The 24,034-nt window shown below is 40.9% G+C and overlaps 1 protein-coding gene across 2 annotated transcripts in view; it reads left to right on the top strand.

Annotated features, from left to right (window-relative positions):
- Nucleotides 1–11,062: 11,062 nt before the first annotated feature.
- STK17B (serine/threonine kinase 17b) overlaps nucleotides 11,063–24,034 on the top strand; it is a 42,146-nt gene continuing 29,174 nt past the window's right edge. The window contains exons 1-3 of one of the 2 annotated variants that reach the window (XM_055108912.2): nucleotides 11,063–14,804; nucleotides 15,076–15,370; nucleotides 23,591–23,756. In XM_055108912.2, coding sequence (XP_054964887.1) covers nucleotides 23,635–23,756 — 122 coding nt within the window. In that variant the 5' untranslated portion in view covers nucleotides 11,063–14,804; nucleotides 15,076–15,370; nucleotides 23,591–23,634. Of the gene's footprint in view, nucleotides 14,805–14,974; nucleotides 15,371–23,590; nucleotides 23,757–24,034 lie in introns of those variants that run through there. The other variant, XM_003825297.5, reaches the window with a different exon arrangement.

Genomic DNA, 24,034 nt, shown 5'->3' with positions numbered 1-24,034 from the left:
TTTGTGAGCCAGTTGTTAGTCTATTTCTATTCTTTGGGGAGGCTCCACTTCACCTAGTAGGTGGCCAGAAATGTAAGCCTCATTTTCTTGAGACCAGGGAGTAGTATCAAGTCAGATTCATGTAAGAGCCAGAAGCAAACTCTTGATCTTTCCTCTTCTGAGGGCTTATAACCCATTCAGAGGTGCCATGCATAGTTTATAAAAGCATTGCTTATCTTCACCAGAGTGACTCAAATGAAAAGAACTGATGATAGTTAACACGTATCAAGGATATGGAGCAATGGGAATTCTCTGCATTACTGGTAGGAGTGTAAATTGATGTAACCACTTTGATAAACTGTTTAGCAGCATCAATTACAGCCAAATATATGCACACCATGACTAGCAATTCCAGTTTCCGAGTGTGTACCCAACAGAAATGAGTGCTTATGTCCACCAAAACAAATGTTCAAGATTTGTTTCATAGCACTTTATTAATAAAACTGAAAACAATGCAAATGTCTGTCAATAGTAGAATAGATTGTGATTATAGTAATTCAGGGTAATATAACTCGGCGATGAAAAAGATCAATTGCTGCTGCAAGCAACAACGTAGATGAATCCACAGACAAAAGAGTCCTAACACAGCCGAGCACAGTGACTCACGCCTGTAATCCCGGCACTTTGGGAGGCCAAGGCGGGTGGATCATGAGGTTAGGAGTTCAAGACCAGCCTGGCCAACATAGTGAAACCCCATCTCTACTAAAACTACAAAAACATAAAAAATAAAAAAACTGGGCATGGTGGCGGGCTTCTATAGTCCCAGCTACTTGGGAGGCTGAGGCAGGAGAATCGCTTGAACCCACGAGGCAGAGGTTGCAGTGAGCTGAGATAGCACCACTACACTCCAGCCTGGGTGACACAGCGAGAATCTGTCAAAAAAGAAAAAAAAAAAAGAGTCCTAACGCAAAGAGGGCACACAGTTAAGGTCTCATCACGTGAACTTTAAAAACAGGCAACAGGAGCCGGTGATCATAGAAGTCAAAACCATGCTTACCATGGAGATACTGGAATTGGGGAGGACTTCTCCATGGCTAGAAGTGTACTATTTCTTGATTTGGGTGGTGGTACAAGGGTGTATGCATATTTGTTATCAACTGCATACTTAAAATATAAGCACTTCTTGTATGTAAGTTATGGGTCAATAAAAAAAGACAAACATATTTTAAAGTAAATTTGCTTCTTTTTAAGACAGGGTCTCACTCTGTCACCCATGCTGGAGCACAGTGGTGTGATCGTGGCTCACTGTAGCCTTGACCTCCTAGGCTCAAGTGATCCTCTCAACTCTGCCTCCTGAGTAGCTGGGACCACAGGTGCACCTCCATGCCCAGTTAATTTTTGTATTTTTTGTAGAGATGGGGTTTTGCCATGTTACCCAATCTGGTCTTGAACTCCTGAGCTCAAGCGATCCTCCCACCTTGGCCTCCCAAAGTTCTGAGATTACAGGCGTGAGTCACTGTGCCTGGCCAAATTTGCTTTATTTAAAAAAAAAAAAGTGACAGATTAACTTCATATCCTGGTTCTGCACTTCATATCCTGGTTCTGCCACTTTGTTGGGTGACCTTGGGCAACCTCACCAGTGTAAGTCTCACTTTTTTCATTTGTAAAATAGGGGTTTTTCTTTCTCCTGCAGTGCTTTTTATGTTAAATAAGTCCATGTACAGCTATTAGGTTGGTGCAAGAGTAATCGTGGGTTTTACCATTACTTTTTTTTTGAGACAGAGTCTCACTCTATCACCCAGGCTGAAGTGCAGTGGCACAATCTCGGCTCACTGCAACCTCTGCCACTGGGGTTCAAGTGATTCTCCTACCTCAGCCTCCCGAGTAGCTGGGATTACAGGCACCTGCCACTGCACCTGGCTAATTTTTGTATTTTTAGTGAAGACGGGGTTTCACCATCTTGGCCAGGCAGGTCCTGAACTCCTGACCTCATGATCCACCTGCTTTGGCCTCCCAAAGTGCTAGGATTACAGGCATGAGCCACCATTGAGCCACCGCACCCAGCCACCATTACTTCTAATAGTTCATTGCTTTGTACTTATTAAGGGCTCAGTAGATGTTACTTTCCTTCCTCCTCCTGTCCCAGTGGACTGGCTTCATAGCGCCTGTCTATTGTCTTTGGGAGGCCACCAAATCTCAAGACTATTTATATGGAAAGGGTGATTGAGCTACCCTAGCTCAAAACGTAATCCAGTCTTCCCTAGGTCAGATGACAAAACCACATATTTCTGCACGTCCATTTGTCCATTCTTTCATCCATCCCATGAACACTTACCATACTTTGTGCCAGGTACCATAAGTGCTAGGAAACACTGCTGAATAAAGCAGCCATGTTTCCTGCCTTTGGGGAGTTTACAATGTCATGGGGAAGACGGGCAATAAACAAATAAGTCCATAATTACCAATGGTTATAAAAAGTGCTATAAAGAACAGGGAGCAGCAAGGGATGGAGAAAGCCTCTCAGAGGATGTAACATTTAAGATGAGAACTGAAGTTGGAAGAGCAGCCAGTCATTGGAAGATCAGAGGGAAAGCTCCCACAGTATCCTATCATTGCAGTCCTATAAACATCCAAAATAATTACAGCGTATACTTGAAAGACAGAATGGCTGCCAAGGAGAATCTTCTCACATGTGAACGTTGTAACATCTATTATGTTTCTCAGAAGAGTTTTGGCCTACTTCCTGTTCCTTAGACGTTAGATAACCAGATAAGTAGGTTCCCACTATAATAATATAAACTTATTTGAATAATGAGTTACAGAGATGGGACGTAATGGAAAATAAAAGTGAGAACAGGTAAGCTGTACTTGGATTGTAGTGCAGTATCCTGAAAAGAAATGGGATTTGTAATCTGAGTTCAAATTTTGTCTTCACTCACTCCCTATATGGCCTTAAGTAAGTCACTCAAACTCTGTAAGCCTGGGTTTCCTCATCTGAGAAGTGAGAATAACCATTCAAGGTTGTGTTCCAAGAATTAAATAAAATGACGAATACATTGCACCTTGCGTATAAATGTATTGCCCCGCTTTACTTAGAACATTCCTCTGTGTCATTTCACTGTAAAAACAATTAATTATTTGTACTCTTAGTTCTTCATTCTTACTACAGAAATGTCAACTTTTAAAAACAGCAAGTACATTTCTTTCTCTTAAATATCTTCCTCTAACCTTAGCTCTTGGTTTGCAATTCTTAGTTCTGTGCTAAATCTTATTACTTTAGGTGGTAAATCATTCTTGATTTTCCTAAATCCCCACCTGAAACCTCCTCAGGCAATCTGGGCTGCAGCAGGGAGTGAGTGTGGCTCGGCCAGGTGGGGAGATGTGAACACTGTTTTGGGGCTTCTGGTGCTGCACACACCTGCAGGTAAGACAGCCGTGGGGCTTGGTCTGGCTTGCCATCTGGACTTTGGGTCCTCCAGAAAAATTATGTTTCCCTTTCTTCTGCATTGTTCGCAGCTGATCTGTCATAGGGCTCCTATAATGCTTCAGGCAAGGGGTGGGGTGAGAGAAAAGAGAAAGCATGTCTCGGGTAAGTGTGCTCTCTGGAGAGTCTTCTCTGTTAGGGGTCACTCAAAAGAGCCCACAGTCTTCAGCCCTAGACTGAACCCTGACCTCTGATGGACAAGTCACTCTCACGACCTCTGTTCTCATCTGTAAAATGGGATAACACTAGCTTTGCTAACAGTAATCCCCAGACTGTTGAGGCTCAGATAAGTCATTGCATGTGAAAGCTCTATATTGACTAAAATGCTGTACAGACATCAAGTGTTATTAATATTAATATATCCTGTGCCACATTCAGCATGTGTGATTGACCCAGAAGCTTTCAGACCTACTCAGGACCGAGCTACTAGCAGGGGATTTTTCTAGGTCAATGAGTAACAGAAAGTGTCTCAAAGGTATCGCCTATTTTTACTGTGAAAGGACAACCTCCTCAGAGACAGGCTTAATGAGAAGAAGAACGCAAGGACTGGTGATTAAGAGATAATTATATACAAAACTAGCCTATTCTGATAATTTGTGTGATTTATTTGGGCAAATTATAAATGTGCTGTTAGCTTAGGTTAAACTAAACAAAGCTTACTGAATTAATGGCGACTGATCAAATCTTTATTTCTGCAATTTCCTGTTCTTAGCAGGAAGAAAAAAAAAAAGGCCTGGGTGAGAGACAGGAAGAAATAAAGACAACTGATTTTATGCCTGTGGAACTTCTCTCAAGTAGACCAAGATAATCATCTGTCAAGTGCTCAAACATCTCATATTTTAAAAGGTGCGTCTGTAGTTTAGGCTTGCAAGAAATAGCTTAACAGTGGTCATTCCATGTGCCAGCTTTTAAATTTCTCAACCTGTTCTCAAGGTGGGGTGTACTAATTTATGCTTGTCTGTGGATTTCTACTATACACAAGCCTTTCTGCTGAGAAGTTAACTGTGGAAACTGGAGATGAGAGGAAATAGCAATGGGTTGCTCTCCTTGTACGTTTTCCCTAAATTATTTCAAGACGCTACTTCAAAGAATCCTTCATCTGTGGTAGTATTTCAATTGTAGAAGAAGATGCTTTTTCTAGTCAAAATTAATTTAAGTCCCTAATAATTCGAGTTAGCATGAAATGGAAAGATCTGAAGGGCCCAACTGACCTGCACACTTTTCACTTTTGATGTCTAGCAATAAGGTAGTAACTAGACTAGAATAGAAATGCATTAAAATTTGCTTGCGAAATTGTAGAAGGCAGAACCATTCCAGGCACTAGCAGCTCAAACAGAAAAGCGTTATATTTTATATGTCGTATCAAATAATAATGAAAAGTAACCTAATAGGAACCAGTTCCAAAATCCTTTCTGGATAATTTGGTACATTTGAAATCTAGTATGCTTTTCATGCCTCTCTTAAGCACTCTATAAAACAAGATTCTCTCAAATGCGTTAGAACATTTCTGTTTTGATTGGCTCAGTGAGGCTGGAGGTACTTGAAATGATTTATAATGAACTAAGCACATGGCATGGCGTCACCAGGCATTCTCTTCAGAGCCTCTTGCCCATTTTATAGAAATTGCACAGCTGGGAAGTAATACAATGAAAATCTTACACTCTGCTTGTTGAAAGTTGGATCACAATTCCAAAGTCTAAGTAAAAGTGTATAGCCAGAGTAGAAGGCCAACATTTTTTTTCATCTTTCAAAAAGCTAGATGTTTTAATTTATTTGTGTTGTTGTTTGTTTTCTTTTTTTTCTTTTTTTTTTTAAACAGGGTTGCCCAGGCTGGAGTGCAACGGCACAATTATAGCTCACTGCAACTTTGAACTCCAGAGCTCAAGCAGTCCCCCTTCTTCAGCATCCTGAGTAGCTAGGACTACAGGCGCATGCCACCATGCCTGCCTAATTTATTTATTTATTTATTTATTTTTGTAGAGACAGAGTTTCACCATGTTGCCCAGGCTGGTCTCAAACTCCTGGCCTCAAGTGATCCTCCTGCCTCAGCCTCCCAAAATGCTGCGATTACAGGCATGAGCCACCGTGCCTGGCTGTTGTTCGTTTTCTATGGCAGATAAAACAAAGGGTACATTTATTTTGCTTTCTTTTTATTTTGGTTAACCATGGTTTATTTGTAGAATTTCAGAAAGGCTGATTAATATAAAAGTGGTCAAAATATATAACCACAGAAGCTAACTAAGAAATCAGTTTTTCATAGGACCAGTCAGAGTTCTTAATTGCAAGCAACTAAACATCTCTGGATATCTGAAGCTGAAAAACAATGTATTTAAAGGATATTGAGTAGTTCATAGAAAGGAGATCCAGGCTGGAGAACCAAAGTTAGGACAAGATAACTAGGAAAAACCTCCAAAGTCATGTCTGTGGATTGTTCAGGGGAAGACGATGACACTATTACCCAAACTCAGGATTCTACACTGCACCCTGTGCCGTGGACACTGGAGATGCCACTAGACCTGCTGCTTCCAGGGCCTGATTGCTCCTTCCGTCTCAGCATTCTTCATGGCCCAGACTTACTAGCTCCAGATTCAAAGGTTCAAGTGCATATGTGTGATTGGTTGATAGAACCTAAGGTAATTGTTCCTCCCAAGCTGCAAGGAGTATATTTGTCACTTTCACTGTCATGGACTCAAAAGGTGAGGAATTCTCTAAACACTGATGGGGTTAAGATACAGGGTGGCCATAGAGTAACAAATGTCCCAGTCTTGAAAGAGCAAATGGGTCACTATGATGAGAATAGTGGTTCTCAAGCTGTTTGGTTCTCAAACTTCTACATTCAAATATTACTCAGGACCTCAAAGAGTTTTGGTTGATGCAGGTTATATCTACGTAGATAAGTAATGGTAAGTATGGTAATCTAGTAAGTATAGTCCATAGGACATGGTTAGTATGGTCAATACTTACCATATTAGAAATTAAAGGAGAGGCAGGCAACATGCTAGATGAAAGATTCACTTTGTGATTAAAATCAGATGATATACATAATATTGAAACACAATTTTCTGGATCTCTTTCTGGATTCCTATTACATATACTTTTATCTGACTTGGAAATTTTGATTGGAGTTTGATATTGGATTGAACCTGCATCAAATTACTAGTACAATGGTGTTTTTAATAGACTGCAAAAATAATAGCAGGGCTATATTTTGATTATTTTATTAGTTCTACATTCTCTAAATTTGAATATTTAAAGCAATGGCAGACTCATTCATTTTTCTAAACAAAGCCTTTTATTTTAGAGCAGTTTTAGATTCATACCCAACCAATTTCCCTTTTTATTACAGGATCTTACATTAGCAAGGGTGCATTTGTCACAACTGATAAACCAATATTAATACGTTATTATTAAATAAAGATTTCCTTAGTTTTTGCCTAGCATCATTTTTCTATTCCAGGTTCCCACCCAGCATACCACACTACACTTAGTCGTCACGTCTCCTCAGGTCTCTCTTGGCTGTAATTATTTCTCAGACTTCCCTTGTTTTGGATGGCCTTGACAGTTTTGAGGAGTATAGGTCAGGTATTTTATAGAATGTTCCTCAACTGGGATTTGCCTAATGATTTTCTGATGGTTGCACTGGGATTGTGGGTTTTTGGGAGGAAGACTACACAGGCAAAGTATCATACTTATCATGTTATATTAAGGATACATAACATCATGACTTATGACTTATGACTACTGACCTTAACCTTGATCATCTGGCTTGAGGTGGGTTTCGTCAGGTTTCTCCACCCTAAAGCTGCTTTCTCCCCATCTCTTCCTATATTTCAGTCTTTGGAAGAAAGTCACTATGGGCAGCCCACACTTAAGGAGTGGGGAGTTATGCTCCACCGACTTGAGGGTGGAGTATCTGCATAAATTGCTCATATTTCTTCTGTATGGAAGATTTGTCTATTCTTTCAACCATTTACTTATGTCAGTATGAATTCATAGACATTTATTTTATACTTTGGGTTATAGTCTACTACTGCTTTATTTCTTGTGTTGCTCAAATTGTCCTAGCTTTGGCCATTGTGAGCTCTTGTAATTGGCTCCTGGTTCCCTTCTCTTTGAATGCCCCCATAATTGCATGGTGGTGTTTGCTTGCACTTCCTTCTTTCTGGACTACAAGATACTTCAGGCCCATCTGTATATTTCCATCCTCAGTCACAAAAGCAGCCATTTCTCCAAGGAGTTTTGATTCCTTTTCTTGGAGAATGATATTAGAGACTAAGACCTCAGTGCTAAGCATGCTGTTGTTTCTGAGGTGTCATTACTTTTTAGGCACCCTCAGCTAACAGAGCAAGGAGCTATACATGTGTATGTAAACCCATGTATATACACATAACCTATAAATATTTCTATATGTAAACATCTGTATCTATATTAAGCTAAACAGGAGTTTCAACCAGATGTCTCTAACTCTGAGCCCTCTCCCTTTGCATTTTTTATATACTTGAAAAGTTATTTTAACAATAAAGCAATTTTGGAATGGTAGATATGAGAAGAAACAAAAGGCTGAAAAGAACAAGGACTCCAGGAACTAGATGAATAAAACACCCAAGAAGGTGTGCTCTTTTGTTAGTAGCTAGTTATTAAATATCCACACAGTAAAATCTGTGTAGGCTGAGTGTGGTGGCTCACACCTGTAATCCTGACACTTTGGGAGGCTGGGGGAAGCGGGGTTACCTGAGCTCAGGAGTTTGAGATCAGCCTGGGCAAATGGCGAAACCCTGTCACTACTAAAAAAAAAAAAAAAAAAAAAAAAAAAACTGGGTGTGGAATGCACGCCTGTAGTCCCAGCTACTCAGGAGGCTGAGGCACGAGAATCACTTGAGCCTGGGGTGCAGGGGTTGCAGTGAGCTGAGATTGCGCCACTGCACTCCAGCCTGGCTGACAGAGTGAGAACCTGTCTCAAAAAAAAAAAAAAAGTCTGTGTAGTAGAGGATGGACTTGAATGACTGCAAGCAAGTATATAACTTCCATGTCCCTTAGTTTTCTGGTTTTTTTTTTTTTTTTTTGAGATGGAGTCTCACTCTGTTGCCCAGGCTGGAGTGCAGTGGTGTGATCTCGGCTCACTGCAAGCTCTGCCTCCCCGGTTCATGCCATTCTCCTGGCTCAGCCTCCCGAGTAGCTGGGACTACAGGCGCCACCATCACGCCCAGCTAATTTTTTTTTTTTTTTTTTTTTTGTAATTTTAGTACAGACGGGGTTTCACCATGTTAGCCAGAATGGTCTCAATCTCCTGACCTCATGATCTACCTGCCTTGGCCTCCCAAAGTGCTGGGATTACAGGTGTGAGCCACCATGCCTGGCCAGTTTTCTTATCTTTAAAGGAGGAAAATATAGCACTGTAACTCATAGGAGGATGTGAGCATTAGATGAATTAACATAAGCAACACATTTAGAACAGTGCCAGTTTCATTATTTATGAACTGTTGTTGCCATGTACACTATGAGGCAAGTATATTATCTCCATTTTACAGATGAAAAATAGAGGCACAGACATTTTCTAACCTGGTCAAGATCTCACAGCTGGTAAATTACAGAACCATTCTCTCATAATCTGTGACCTTTTAAAGGTTTCTGAACAGCTCTGAACTTACTGATTCTTCGGTAAAAGTGAAGCCATGAAATGCTGCTCTATAAATCTAAAGGAAAGGCCAACTACTAAAAAGACTCAAGAATCTTTGAATATTCTCAATGTCAGGAATGCTGTGATAATCAGGAATAGTACCATTTCCCACATTACTAATGCTTTTATGCCACAAAATGGCTCAACTTTCAGAGTAGATTGGCCTTCTCAATGTTCATGCTATCACCTTACACCAGTTGACACAAAGATCACTCCTAATGAGGGAGTTGCTGGAGATTAAAAGTTGGCTCTGCCTTATCTATATCTGCTACTGCCTGCTGTAAGAAGACTCACTCAGTGAAGGGTTTCTGGAAGGGTACCTGCCATGTACCCTGGAGAATGTGATAGCAGGTTGTCATTCATGGTATATGCAGTTGGCAGAGGAAGTTTCTTAGCAAAGTGAAAAAGGAAGAGATTTATTAGGGAGAGCTAGTAGGCGTTATCTACTCAAATCAAATAGACAGCACCCTATATTTATATCCTGTATTTATTTCTTTGTGCCACTTGATATCTACTTCCTTTAAACACTAGTGACTAATTTCTTTATCTCACACGGCCCCCTGGACTCCACCATTTGTTGACCTTAGAGCTTCATTCCGAACTTGGGTGTCTCCACCAGATAGATACTGAAAGGAAAAGCAGTCACCTCCCTCTCCCCTTTCCTTTCCAATGACATTTTTCCCCCAATGATCCCTACTAGCATCAACCATAAGATGTGAGGAAAATCAAAAGTATCTTATAAAGCCATTTGACAAATATTTATATAGAACCCACAATGTCTTGAGCATCTTGCTAGTCACAGGGCACAGTAGTGCACATGGGGAGCTGGCAAAGCACTAGTAAATAATAATAGCTTGTAGGAACAGAACCAAGGGTTTATTCTTGTTAGGCACTGTTCTTAGTATGCATTATCCCATTTCAATCTCATGGAGGTAGCTATTATTATTATCCCCATTTCACAGATGAGAAAACTGAGGATTGCCCAAAGTCACACAACAAGGAATGGGCAGAACTGGGACTTGAAGGCAGGGCTGCCTGATGTCACACACTTAACCACACATATATCTTCTCTTTCTCTCTCACAGCTTCTCACGAGGTAGAACTTTAGAGCCTGGTGTGTTTGTGGCTGGAGCATAGCAGCTCTTCTACAACTTTACTGTAGTTTCTACTGAATATTTTGGTTTGCAAATATAAAGGATTCTCTGAAGCACAACCTTAAATAACGTGTGGTAGACACCTGGGAGAGGAAAACTGCAGACAGAAAAATGTGGCCGGATGCTCTGTGGGCGGGCGGCAGCGATGTTCGGCCAGGTGGCTCCAAGGAGAGGAAGCAGTGATGCATTGAGGTAAGAGAGCTGACAGATGAAACCACATGGACCCTAAGACAGAGTGGAAGGAGGGTGCCTTAAATATTGTAGGGTGTGCTCTTATCAGGTTATGAGAATGCAGTTGGGATACAGGTTTGCTTTCTCTTGCCTGTATCATCGGAGTGATGATTCAGATAAATTTAAAAATTACTTTATTCTGAAGTATGTCTGATGTGAAGAGGCTTAAATAATATCTTAGGATTAAGAGTCAGGAGACCTAAATTATTGTTCAGATATGTACCACCTAATTTAGGTGTGTGATCTTTTGCAAGTCCCTCAACTTCTCTCATTGTAGGTTTCTTCCCTTCTAAAACAAGGGAGTTGGGTTACTGAACTGCAAGAATTTTTCTAGCTCCAGACATCTCTGATTGTCTCTAGCACTGGAAATTTAGACACAATTAGAAGGCACGTTTCTAGCCCTTTAGACCTACACTGCCTAACTTAGTAGCCACACGTGGCCATGAAACACTTGAGATGTGGCTAACATGACAAAAGTTTCTATTTTATTTCATTGTCATTAAATTTATATTAAGAAACTGATACTGTATTTAGTTATTGAAAAACTTTATTTGAGACAGAGTCTCGCTTTGTCGCCCAAGCTGGAGTGCAGTGGTACGCAATCTCGGCTGACTGCAACCTCTGCCTCCTGGGTTCAAGTGATTCTCCTGCCTCAACCTACTGAGTTGCTGGGATCACAGGAACCTGCCACCATGCCTGGCTAATTTTTGTATTTTTAGTAGAGACGGGGTTTCACCATGTTGGCCAGGCTGGTCTTGAACTCCTGACCTCAAATCATCTGCCCGCCTTGGCCTCCCAAAGTGCTAGGATTACAGATATGAGCCACCACACCTGGCGTGAAAAACTTTAGTTTGTTTAAAACAACTTAGGAATGTGAATCTGCTTTTTGCAACAGTAAATTTTGTGAAATCTAAATACAGATCAAGTGTTTCCGATGAAAATTTGGCATCTGAATTGGGACATGCTGTAAGTATAAAATACTAGATTTAAGACAATATTAAAAAAGGAAGTAAAATGTCTCAATAATTTTTGTTGATTACATGTTGAAATGACAATGTTTTAGAAATATTGGGTTAAATAAAATAAATTGTTAAAATTAATTTTATCTGTGTTTACTTTTTAAAATATGACTAGTAGAACATTCGCCAATGTGCGTGGCATTTCTTTTGGACAGCTTTTACAGGACAGGTTATACTCTATAAACTGCAGTGAGTGGTTGGATTGGCATATTGGCCCTAGTTGATCATGGATGTTTTGGAGAGGAAAGCTGTGTCACCCTTTAAGGAAGACACTTGTACCAGTCTGAGTTATTACTCTCATCAGACAAAACTAGCCCCAATTACCTTTGCTAATAGTGTTTCAAGAGAGTCAGGGGATGTGAGGTCTCTTAGAGTCTCTCTGGTTCTCAGTGCTTTCAAAATTGCAATGTGCTGTAGGCACCATGAGTAAATGCACTGAGACATCTCCATCTGAGTACACTCACTATTCCTACCTCCAGAGAGGGGATCTGTTTGGAGGAGCCTGTCTCCATTCAGTGAGCACCCCTGTTGGGTGGGGGGTTGAGCCACGCCCCTTCAGAGGCTGTTGGCCTTGCCTGCGTCTGGCTACCTTTAGCCTAGCCACAGGTTTCTGGTATATTCAGTTCTAGACAGGTAGTAGAGTTTGTTTTGCCTTTTCCACATGAATTCTTCAGAAGGAGGGTGTGTCAGTGGCAAGAGTTTTGAGTTTGAGGCCTTCTGCTCTGTGCAAAACCCTCCTTTTCTGCATCTATAGGGAGTAAACATGGAATCGGTGAGAATCACTTTCCTTGATCATTATGTGGTCAGTATGCGGTGACTGACTTGATGTGATTGGGGAAGGTCCCTTCCCTGGACAGAATATGGTGAGTGTCGTGCCATTACCAGAGAGGATCACCTTCCCTGGCCACATGTGGTAAGCAGTGACTGGGAACGATCATCGCTCCCAGTCAGTGTGTGATTACTAACCTGGAGTGATCCAGGAGGACCACTGTATTTGTTTGCTTGGGCTGCCATAACAAATACCACAGAGCGGACAGCTTAAACAACAGACAGTTCTGGAGGCTAGAGGCTGTTGATCAAGATATCAGCAGGTCTTGTTTCTTCTGAAACCTCTCTGCTTGCTTTGCAAATGGCCACCTTCTTGTTATGTCCTCACAGGGTTGTCCCTTAGTCAGTGTTGTATGTGTCCTAATTTCTTCTTATCAGGACACCAGTCATCTTGGATCAGGGGCCACTCATATTATCTCATTTTACCTTAATTACCTCTTTAAAGGCCCTATCTCCACATACGGTCATACTCTGAGTTCCTGAGGGTTAGAATTTCAACGTATGAACTGGAAAAGAACACAACTGAGCCCATAACAACCACCATCCCTGGTCGGAATGTGTCATTCAAGGATGGTCAACTTAATGAACTGTGTGGTCAGAAGCAATGACCACAGAATGACCATCAGGTCACCTGGAGATTTCCTACTCAAGGGAATGAGAGCAGGAACATATATCTTTGACACGGTGATGAATGAGTTTAGGTAAATGAGGTGGATGGAGGAATGCATTGATTTCTGAATTTTCCTGCAAGGCCACAGATGTACTGCCTCCTCCTCAGCACCAGGAATTCCTTGTTACTTGAACTACAGTGCCTGAGACCAAGTAAGTGTAGTTGAATGTCCTTGGGATAGTGTGGTAAGTCCTAGTTAACAAATCTGACATCAGGCACAAGGGTTAACAATCTATTCAGGGTCATAAAAGAAACACAAACTATCAGCCCTGCACCAAAGAACATAAGGCAGAGGTGATCAGGCTGGGAATAGAAAGTAGGAATCAGTAGAGTTCTGATTCCTGAAGAGGGTAACCTTCTTAAAGTCAGAAACTGATGAACAGGTATGGATGAGGAGGATGGTGATAAGCTGGAGCTAAGGCAGAAGCAGGAAAACGCAAGACATGACAATATCCCTAGGAGGCTAGCTGGTTACAGCAGAGGTATTGTGACCAAGAGGATTGGCTTACAGTGGTGCCAGAGAGAGAAAAGTCTGTGTCTAGGTGTGAAGTGATCTGGGACTGGATTAGTGACGGGGAGTATGGGGTGAGTGTGAGAAGATTGCTAAAAGCTGGCAATTGATGAAATGTTGAAATTAAGGAGGTCCAAAGTTAAACACACAACCCCAAAACCACCATAATGATGTAATCCTGTGACCCCCAAGAGGTTACTAGTTTTGGTACTGGTGCTGAGACGTCTGGAATGCAACAGCTATGTTCATGAAAGAAAAGATGGGAACAGTCTCATTGCTTACGGATTCTTATACCCCAGAAAAGTTAATTCCAGTGTGTGGTATTTTATTTTCATCCTAACTTTAGGCTTCTCTAGTCAGCCCAATTGTTAGCAACAAGAAATTAGATAGATGGAAGCAATATTCTCCACTTGACAAGGTTTAGGGGCAAGACATTATTAAACTGGGAGGAGGAGTTAACCTAAGTAACAACAAACAGACTTCATAAAAGGGCTGTGATGCATTCTATACCTTTATCTTGGGGAAAATGCAGTAGGAAAGGGAAACAGCTAGCTTCACAGGAATTTGCTTGGCTTACTGGGATAGAACAAGAAAACCTGTCCTTTATATGCTAACTGAACATTAAGTCTTTTGAAAGCAAGAGGACGACTCCACTCCCAGTATCCTTTCCCAAGGAAGGGTTTTCTGCAATTATCGTAAATGTCCTCTGAAAGCAATCCTAGATTACATAACTAATCCCATATATGTATGAGTATGTGTGTATCCTATACATATAAACTAGGATTATATATCTATGTAAAACATTTGTGTCTTGCACAGAACTTTGAAAATTTCCACTGTCTTCAAAGGATAACATCTTGAGTAGGTTGCTGAGGGCTTTCATCTTTTTCCTTAGCACCATAAATGCAAAATCGGCTATTCAGCCTATTGGGACCCTCCCTACACTGCCTTCAGTCAATGCCTCAGAAGGGACACCATTCGCGACAGCGGACGTTAGCAGTGGGGTCTAGGTTCCATAAATCCCCAACTGATGTTGACACTCCGAGGAACCTCTGCCAAGTTGTAGCAAACTGGGTTCTCCACTTACAGGGTAGGTTCCGGTCCTAAGGAAGACTCTCAAGAAGAGTCAGAAAATAGGTCTTTGGTAGGCACTGAAGTTTGGTAACTGGTCGCAGGCAGCTGGGACGAATTTTGCGGCTCCTTCTCCCCGGTCTCCGGATATTCACACCTCTCGCACTGACCTCTCTGAAGGTGGGAAGGAGTACACAGAGCAGTAGTTCCAGCCCCGCGCGCCTCCTCTGCAGCGCCGCCCCCTCCGCCCCTCCCTCGCGGCAGCCCGAGTGCGCCGCACCTGCGCCGCCACGCCGCCGCGCCTCCCCGCCCCGCCTCGGGCCAGCCAGGCGCCGCACCCTCTCACCGCCGGGCCCCGCCCCGCACACGCGCCCCCGGCCGGTGCCCCGCCCCTCCCGTCATGTGACAGACCCACCCTCCGCACCCGTTCCGATTGGCTCTCCCGACCTAGGGGGAGGGATCTGGCGAACGGCAATGCCCCAGACGCGGCTGCAGTTTTCAAACCGCAACTGCAAGCTTCGGTAGTCCTCTCAGCTGCTGTCGCCGGGAGTCACTTCACGAGAAGCCAGGTCACAACCATCGGCCCTTGTCTGGAAAAGTAAAAGTGGATCCTGCCACGTTCGGAGCTCCCTGGCGCCTCGCCCGGCTGGAGCTAGAGAACTCGTCCTGTGGCGGCCCCCGGCGTGGGGCGGGACAGCGGCCCCCTGGAGGGGGCAGTCCCGGGAGAACCTGCGGCGGCCGGAGCGGTTAGTGTCCTGCGGGATTGGCGGGTTGGCTCGGGGCTGCGATGGAACCAGCCGCCTCGGTACAGAGACCTCATACGTGAGGAAGGAGGACCTAGGAGGGTTTAGGCGGTACGGTCCGGCTGAGAGGGGCTTGGACTCCGCCGCCCCTGAGGTGGCTGATTGCTGCTGGCGCCCCTCCGCTTTGCGGCTGGAGTCCGGGTTCCCTGGGGTTCCGCGCGGGGGGCGGCCGGCGATCCTCCCACCCCCTCCTCAGCCCGGGGCGCGTGTCTGTGTCTGTGCGTGTCCGTGTGTCCCCGTGCGCCCTCCACCCGGCCGGCCCCGGCTCTCCCCAGGTCGCGCCAGGCAGGGCCCCCTTCGCAGCGGGCCCGCGCGGGTCCCTTCCACAGCAAGGCCACGCGGTCCCCCTAGCCTCTCCCGAGTCCCAGCTGCGGCGTGGGCGCGTTCCCATCGGGACTCGTGGACGCGTCCTGCTCCCAGCTGCCTTTCGTCTAGAGAAAGTTCGTGCTTATCTTGTGGGACGTTTTCAGTTACTGCTTGGGAACAGTGTTTTAAAACCAGCGAGAGAGCAAGACGGGCTACAGCTGTTTCCGTGATTTTCAGCGATCTGATTTTTACTTTGATGCCTTGTGACCCACTTAGTGTGCACGACTCATCCTCAAACTATACCATTACTGGATGCCAACGATTTTTGACATTTACCCAGGCTCTTTGTTTTATTGTAGGGAAAAGCGTTTCATTTGAATTTCCTCCGAGGGAGAAGTAGAGACAAAGTTGAAAGAGGCTTTATAGCAGCTGGTAGCTGGCATTAGTTTCTGTCTGGACTAGAGGCACTCTGACATCAATTTGGAAATTGGAATTAAGAAAATACGTTTTTAAAATCGTAATACTTATCAGATTTCACTAATATTTAAACACATGAGGACTGTGTATCACATTCACCGATTGTTTTGTCGACGTAATGTTTACATCTGTGGTGCTAATGATAAGCAGAACCTTGCCAGGGACGTTTGACGTGGTGTGGCCACTTTACGTTTTCAAGTCTATGAGAATGTCTGCGCAGAGACAGCATAGCTCTGTAGAAATGAGTGGCAGCGTATGTAACCTGGCATTTTGAACCCAGGAGCACAATTTTATTAAAGGAAAATAAACCTACTTTCTCATTGATAACACTGTTTTTTAGTTTTATGGTGAACTGTTCCGAAGTAATTTTCAGCAAGTGCTTATTTTATAAATATTAGACCGTGTACCCCTAGGATTGTGTATTTTTTAAGAAAACTGGTCGATAGAAGCAGTGCAAAAGTTTTAAACTCATCTCCCTCGGATCCTCCTCCTCTGAGCAGATGCTCAATTAAACTTTTTCTAGTATCTTAATAATTGGAGGTATTAATAGATGTTTTATTTTTGAGATACATATTGTACATTTTAGATCTTTTTTTTCTTTTCTTTTTTTTTTTTTTTTTTTTTTTTTTTTTTTGAGACGGAGTCTTGCTCTGTCTCCCAGGTTGGAGTGCAGTGGCGCGATCTCGGCTCACTGCAAGCTCCGCCTCCCGGGTTCACGCCATTCTCCTGCCTCAGCCTCCCAAGTAGCTGGGACTACAGGCGCCCGCCAACACGCCCGGCTAATTTTTTGTATTTTTAGTAGAAACGGGGTTTCACCGTGTTAGCCAAGATGGTCTCGATCTCCTGACCTCGTGATCCGCCCGTCTCGGCCTCCCAAAGTGCTAGGATTACAGGCGTGAGCCACCGCGCCCGGCCTAGATCTTTTTTTTCTAAAGTAGGGATCCAAAATTGAGATGAAATATATTTGCTTACATGGCAAGACTTTTTAAAAGTAGAATTTCTGTAATTGAAGACCATCCTTTTTTGTGTGTGAATAGAATGGTTGCGGTTTCTCTTGGGATCATTGACTAGTGAATTACAATTTGGTTAAGATAGAATGCGTTTTTAGGAAGTTGGAGGTTTGACTAATCGCTGTGTTAGCATATGAGTAACAAATTTGAAGAAGATACAAGCATTTTTATGGCTGACGTTTCTAATCAGATAATTTTATTTTTAAGCTTGCTCTGTTTTACTTTTGTTAAGTGAACATTTTAACATGTTTTAAAGCTCTTTGATAATTATAAGGGAGAATTTCCTTATGAGAATATTTTTGCTTTAGAGACACAAGAAGTCAAGGAATTCAGTTAATAACACTTTCACTTAATCCTTAAATTGCCTTAAAATTGCATGCATAGTATATTGTAATTCACATTTTCTGTATGTAAGATTGGCAGTTAAGAATAGTATTCTGGCCGGGCGCAGTGGCTCAAGCCTGTAATCCCAGCACTTTGGGAGGCCGAGGCGGGCGGATCATAAGGTCAGGCGTTCGAGACCAATGTGGTGAAACCCCGTGTCTACTAAAAATACAAAAATTAGCCGGGCATTGTGGCGCGCGCCTGTAGTCCCAGCTACTCGGGAGGCTGAGGCAGAAGAGTTGCTTGACCCGGAAGGCCGAGGTTGCAGTGAGCCGAGATCACGCCACTGCACTCCAGCCTGGGCAACAGAGCGAGACTCTGTCTCAAAAAAAAAAAAAAAAAAAAAAAAAAAAAAGAATAGTATTCCTAGGCTTACTACTTTTAAAGGATACTGATTGATTCTTCTTTTCATAAAGAAATCTTTTGCACTGTATGGGTATTTGTTTTGTCAGAAACATTAGCAATCATTTATCTACTACCTTTCCACTTAGGAAAACTTCAAATGTCAGTTGCTTTAGTTTTTCATAATATTGATGACAAAATTCACTGATTTTATGTTTAAGTACTGTAGTTTGTATTCTATGCTGGACTGTTATCAAAGGCTATTTCTTTGAATATTTCAATTAAGAAATGTTCTTATAAAGTTACAAGCACGTATTTTTATCTAAATATGTTGTAATGTTGCAATTTTCAGGGCATACTTTATTAAGTTTTTTATTATCCTTTTTCCAGAACATTTAACCTCAAACTTCAGTGCCATTTAAAACATATATATTAGTTTCTTTTAATATTTATATGCATTATATTTTGGTTCATCCCTGACCCTTTGCAATTACTCCAAAAGAGGGTGTAGTGATACTGTAAGCATTGAAAAATTTTAACAGTGAGATGGTAATTTCCTCTTTAATCCTTAAAGGCAGATTCCATTTTGCATTGTAATAGTTACTGAATAAATAGTACTTAAGCGGTGCTATTAAGTAAACAATATTTTACAACAGAAACCCAATTTTCCGTCTTGTGAGTGACAAGCACCATGCATTTGTTGCCCACCCCGGAATCCCCCACTCTATTTCCGTTTTTCAACCTTTTATCCTGGTTCACAGTTAACAGGTTTAATTCTTTTTCTGGAGGTGGGAAGACACAGCATTAGGCCTTAGGGTCTTGGCACAGAATCAGGCCTAGGAGTCATTGCCTGACACTTCAGACCTTGGATAGTATATACTAGAATGGTTGGATTAGAGTTAGTTTAGCTGACTTCCTATTGTGATTTTTAGAGGATTAAGTTTATGAATTATATTTTCTGTTCAAAATATTTTAAAAAACAAAACCTGTTGGCAGAATACATATGAGGAATATAATCTCTTCCTTGAAATTGAAAATCATCATCATTTCCATCTTGATACCAATACTTCTAATCAATGACTAATTAAAAACAAATACTTCTGCCACACCAGGAGAAAGTTCTTCCTTTACTTTTGATGGACGCTAAATCTCTTTTTCAGTTTCCTAGGGAAAGCTTGCTAGCAGTAAATGCCTTAAATGCCTATGTAGAAAGGAGTTGCTTCCCTTAGAATCTTCGGGCTTACTTTGCTTCCTATTGCCTTTCCAATGTACTTCATGATGATCTAGACTTATCAGTGATAAATCTTGATAGGACACTTACCTGAATCTCCTGATTTTTGGAGGCTCTTAAAAGAGTGATGTTCTTAACTGCAGTAGGTATTTGTATTAGTAGCTTGTATTAAAAACAAGTAGCCACCTTGTCTGGAAACAGTGGTAAAAACAAAAGGTCTATTGGCATTACATTATAGTATATGACAAAATAATTTTATCTGTGTTTCCAGACTTTGTGGCTACCTGTTTAGAACTGACATTTTGTAAGTGCAATTTAAAATAGTTACTTTATTTGTCCAAATGCTGAATTAAGCAGAGACTAGCTGCATTCAGAGCTCCAGTACTGTAAATTCAAGATGGATCTCAAGTTCTCCTAACCCCTCGAAGACATGAGATATACCTACAAATTCTTTTTTCTATATCTCATAATTCTTACAATTCAGTTCATCAAACATTTTTAAAATTCCTACCGGGTGGCAGATACCATGCTGGTTGCTTAGGCACAAAAGTAAAAGGATGCTGCCCTTTAAACACTGAACAGAATTGCAATCTAACATGTTACATTTTGAGGTAAAGAAGTATGCCAAGGATCCTCTTATTTGAAGCACAAAGGAGAAGCCTTTAAATCAACCTGTGGTTTTTAGGCAAAGCTTCCTGGGGGAGAGGCCATTCTGTGTTGAGTTTTGAAGGATGTGTAAGAAGAGTTAGCCATTTAAGGAAAGTAGAAAGGCTTTTTCAGGCAAAGAAGTATAACAAAGATGTGGTGGCAAAATATGAAATATGAGTGCGGCAGGAAATGTAGCTGGTGTATACTTGGCCTCAGAGGCCTTATGTGTTATGCTGTAAGTACTTGAAAGCTTGTAGATACTGGGGAGCTAATGAAGGAATCAAAACAGACAATTTGATTTTCTAAATGTCTTTATTATTGTATATTCTATTTTTTAAAAACTTTCTTATTTGATAATTTTGAAATAAATATCATGATAAATACTTTTTAAAATAGAGCTAGAGGTTTATAGAGATAGTCTTGCTTTTGTTCACATCACACTTGCTTTCTGCATTCAAGTAAGTGAAGGCCCAGATCAAGCCTAACATTTCCTTCTTTTCCTTCCTTCACTGATCTACTTCCAAATTCTTTTGGTAATTATTATAATAAGAATTAATGAAAAAAATCTTTAAAAATAAGTGAGATACCATTATTTGTAGTAGTACTGTGTGATTAAAAGCTTAATTGTGTCTTACCTTCTATTACACTTTTTATAGGATCTAATCGTGTATACACATGCATATAAATTTACTTACCAGGTCCCTTAAGATGTTTTTTGAATGCTATAACCTGATAAAATGTTATAAAATGAATTTCAAATGGAGTGAGACATATAGGTAATTTAGAATCGGTAATATGAAGTGTGGTAGAAGACAAGAAAAGGCCTGGGAATTGTTGCAGTTAAAGAGAATTTGGTGGGAAATTTAGGAAGATACAAGAAGGAGCGACAGAGAGCTGACTGATAACCTGCATGTACCTTATATGAAGGGCAACCAGATGTTTGTGGAGGGCTTGGTGGACAAAGGTGACATTCATGCTCCACTATATGCAAAACTGGCCAAAGGAGAGGAAATGGAAAAATATCTTGGCTCTGACAATTGGTTCAGATGCAGTAAATAAAAGGAAAATGAACTTAAGAAATGCTTAAGGGATGCCTAAAGCAGCTTGTGATGTAGGTATATTTCTAATAAATAGATGAACTTATGAGGAAATTGGTACCCATATTGATCTTTCAGAACAATGGAAAAAAATCAGTGAAACTGAGTGCTATCAGAACTAAGAAGATACATAAGTAGTTAAAACAGAAAACAAAAATACTTTTAAGAATGAAGTTTAGACTAAGTTGGGATGAGAATTTTGTACATGGAAACGGTACAGCTATTCAACAATGGCAGGGAACTGCAGGGAGAGTATTTTTGGGTAGAATGTTAATTTTGTTTTGTGGAACAATAACGATATGCCCTTGTGACTTGCACTGTACCTGTGTCAGTGGACATGAGTGCAGCATATTTTAATTTTTAATCCTTGCAGCAACTGGAAGATCGATTCTTTTATCATCCATTCTTTAGAGGCAGCAAAATCAAAGCTTTCTTCACCAGTAAAAGGGAATGCGAAGTAAATCACAACAAAATTCCATTTCACCTTCATCACACTAGAATAGCCAAACTTAAAAGTCTGAATTGGGCAAGTATTGTCAAAGTAGTGATAAACCGTCCCATCCAGTGCTAGTGGGAGTGTAAACTGGGGGTGGAAAGAAGGGGCTATGTCTAATATGTTTTATTTTTAATTTAAATGAAATATGACCAAGTAATAAGATTGGAAAGTAAATGTTTGTATGTAGTGTTCCTTATCTTACATTTGAAATATTAGATATTTTGTTTTCTTTTTAAATAACTGTGTTGCCGCAGATCAGGCGACTTAACAGAAGTATATTTTCTCAACAATTCTGGAGGCTAGAAATCTGGGATCAGGGTGTCTGCGGGGTTGGTTTCTTCTGAGGCCTGCCCCCTTGGCTTGTAGATGGCTGCCTTCTCCTAGTGTGTTCACATAGTCTTTCCTCTGTGTGTGTCTGTGTCCTAATTGGCCCACTTTAATGACCTCATTTTAACTTAATCACCTTTTTAAAGGCCCTGTCTCCAAAGACAGTCACATTATGAGATACAGGGGTTAGGGTTTTTCAACTTAGGAATTTGGGGGAAGACACAATTCAGCCCATAACAATAGCAAAGTTAAATAATTTAATTAAGGTCTCATAGCTGGTATGATGGATGAATGGAATTCAGACCCAGGTGTCTTTCAGTCTAAAGGTTATTCTCAGAATGCTACACTACAACCCTTTGACTCCTAGAGATGTACCCCAAAACTGGTTAGAGCTGTTTCCCCAAAGACTAAGAGATGTAGAGAAAACAATTTTACTATCTAGTTATGTGAAAGCTATAATTTTAATTTAATTTAATTTTTTGAGACAAGGTCTCCATCTATTGCCCAGGCTGAACTGCAGTGACGCATTCATAATTTGAGAATAACACCAAGAAGAGAAAATGTAGAAACTGAAAACGCTGAACTCTAATGACACTGCTTTTTGGCTAAGTAGACTATAGTTGGCATTTGAATTTAAGAAGATAAAGAACAGTACATATAAGTAGAAAATAGGAAAAAAAGGTGTCAGAGAAGGAACAAATGCTTAGCGGGTTACTACAGGAGGGTGCTAAAAGAATAATAATTGATATTTTATTAAGTAGGCATAGCAATAAATCATAAGTGTCTTGAAATATAGTATCTGTTATTGTTTTATGAATGCAATTAATATAATAGTTTTGATAACACTGAATGCATATAAACATCACAAATTTCCAGATACATATATGAGCTTCAGATACAGAACTTCGAAATAAAGCTTTATGTATAGGTTAGTCACTCTTCCAACAAAATTATTGAGCACTTCATACATAGCAGGCTCTGTGCTAGGTCCTGTTAAAGGAGGGACTCTTAAGACCTTTGAGAGTTTCTGAGTTTAGTACTGAAACATAGCCAATCCGTGGAAAAAGTTCTATTTCTTGTAGTCCTTCACGTCAGTAATATAACTCACAATATGTGCATTTACCACCAAATTTCTTTAGCCATGTGAAAATAAGTTTAAAATGAATAATTATTATCTTGTCGTATTAAATTACCTATTATGTGAAACCTATAACTTTATTTATTTATTTATTTATTTATTGAGATAAGATCTCACTTTATTGCCCAAACTGAACTGCAGTAGCACATTCATAGCTCACTGCAACCTCAAACTTCTGGGCTCAAGTGATGCTCCTGCCTCAGCCTCCCAAGCAGCTGGGACTACAGGTGCGAGCCACTACACCCAGTTAATTTTTAAATTTTTTCATAGAGATGGGATCTCGCTATGTTGCCAGGACTGGTTTTGAACTTCTGGCCTCAAGTGATCATCCTGCCTCAGCCTCCCAAAGTGCTGGGATTATAGGTGTGTACCACCATGTCCAGCTGAAACCTCTATAACTTTAAAGAATGGAGTTTTATGATGAAACTAAGTGATTGTTTGCATTATAATTTTATCATAGCTATTTTTTTAATTGAGAGGATTTTTACAGTAGTTTTATTCTGAAATGAAGTCAGTAACTTCGTTCAAGTGCCATAGTGTTATGGTTTATGTGTATGCTTTTTGTTTTTTCCTCCTTGTGGATAGAATGTGCTCTTTAAATCTTTTTTTTTTTAGTTGTATTTTATAGCTATATTTGGAGCTGTGTAATATAATGCACATCCTGCCTGAGATAACATCTTTTCTCTGTCTTCTCTTTTTTTGCATAGGTAAAAATAAGTGACTAAAGAAGCAGACCTGGGAATCACCTAACATGTCGAGGAGGAGATTTGATTGCCGAAGTATTTCAGGCCTACTAACTACAACTCCTCAAATTCCAATAAAAATGGAAAACTTTAATAATTTCTATATACTTACATCTAAAGAGCTAGGGAGGTAAGAAAACCATATGACGTGTATGCCATCTAAATTCAAATTTTGGATTTGTGTTTTTATAATTCTATAAAACTCACTTGGGATCATTATTTAACAATGATTAGGAAGGAAAGTTGTGATCTCTGTTGCTGTTACCTAGGGTCCAGTCTTAACTGACTTGAAAATCAAATCTGTGGAGGGTTTAGTGAACTTACATCATACATCCTACCTAGCCTCAGAGCCTCTGATAGGAGGTCTCTGTCCTTACATGAGGCTGTGCATGGGAAGAGGCAGCTCAG

This window comes from Pan paniscus, chromosome 13 (assembly GCF_029289425.2).
Source record: "Pan paniscus chromosome 13, NHGRI_mPanPan1-v2.0_pri, whole genome shotgun sequence".
NCBI classification, from domain to species: domain Eukaryota; kingdom Metazoa; phylum Chordata; class Mammalia; order Primates; family Hominidae; genus Pan; species Pan paniscus.
Note: the sequence above shows the minus strand (reverse complement) of the source record. Positions and strands in the feature narration are given on the sequence as shown.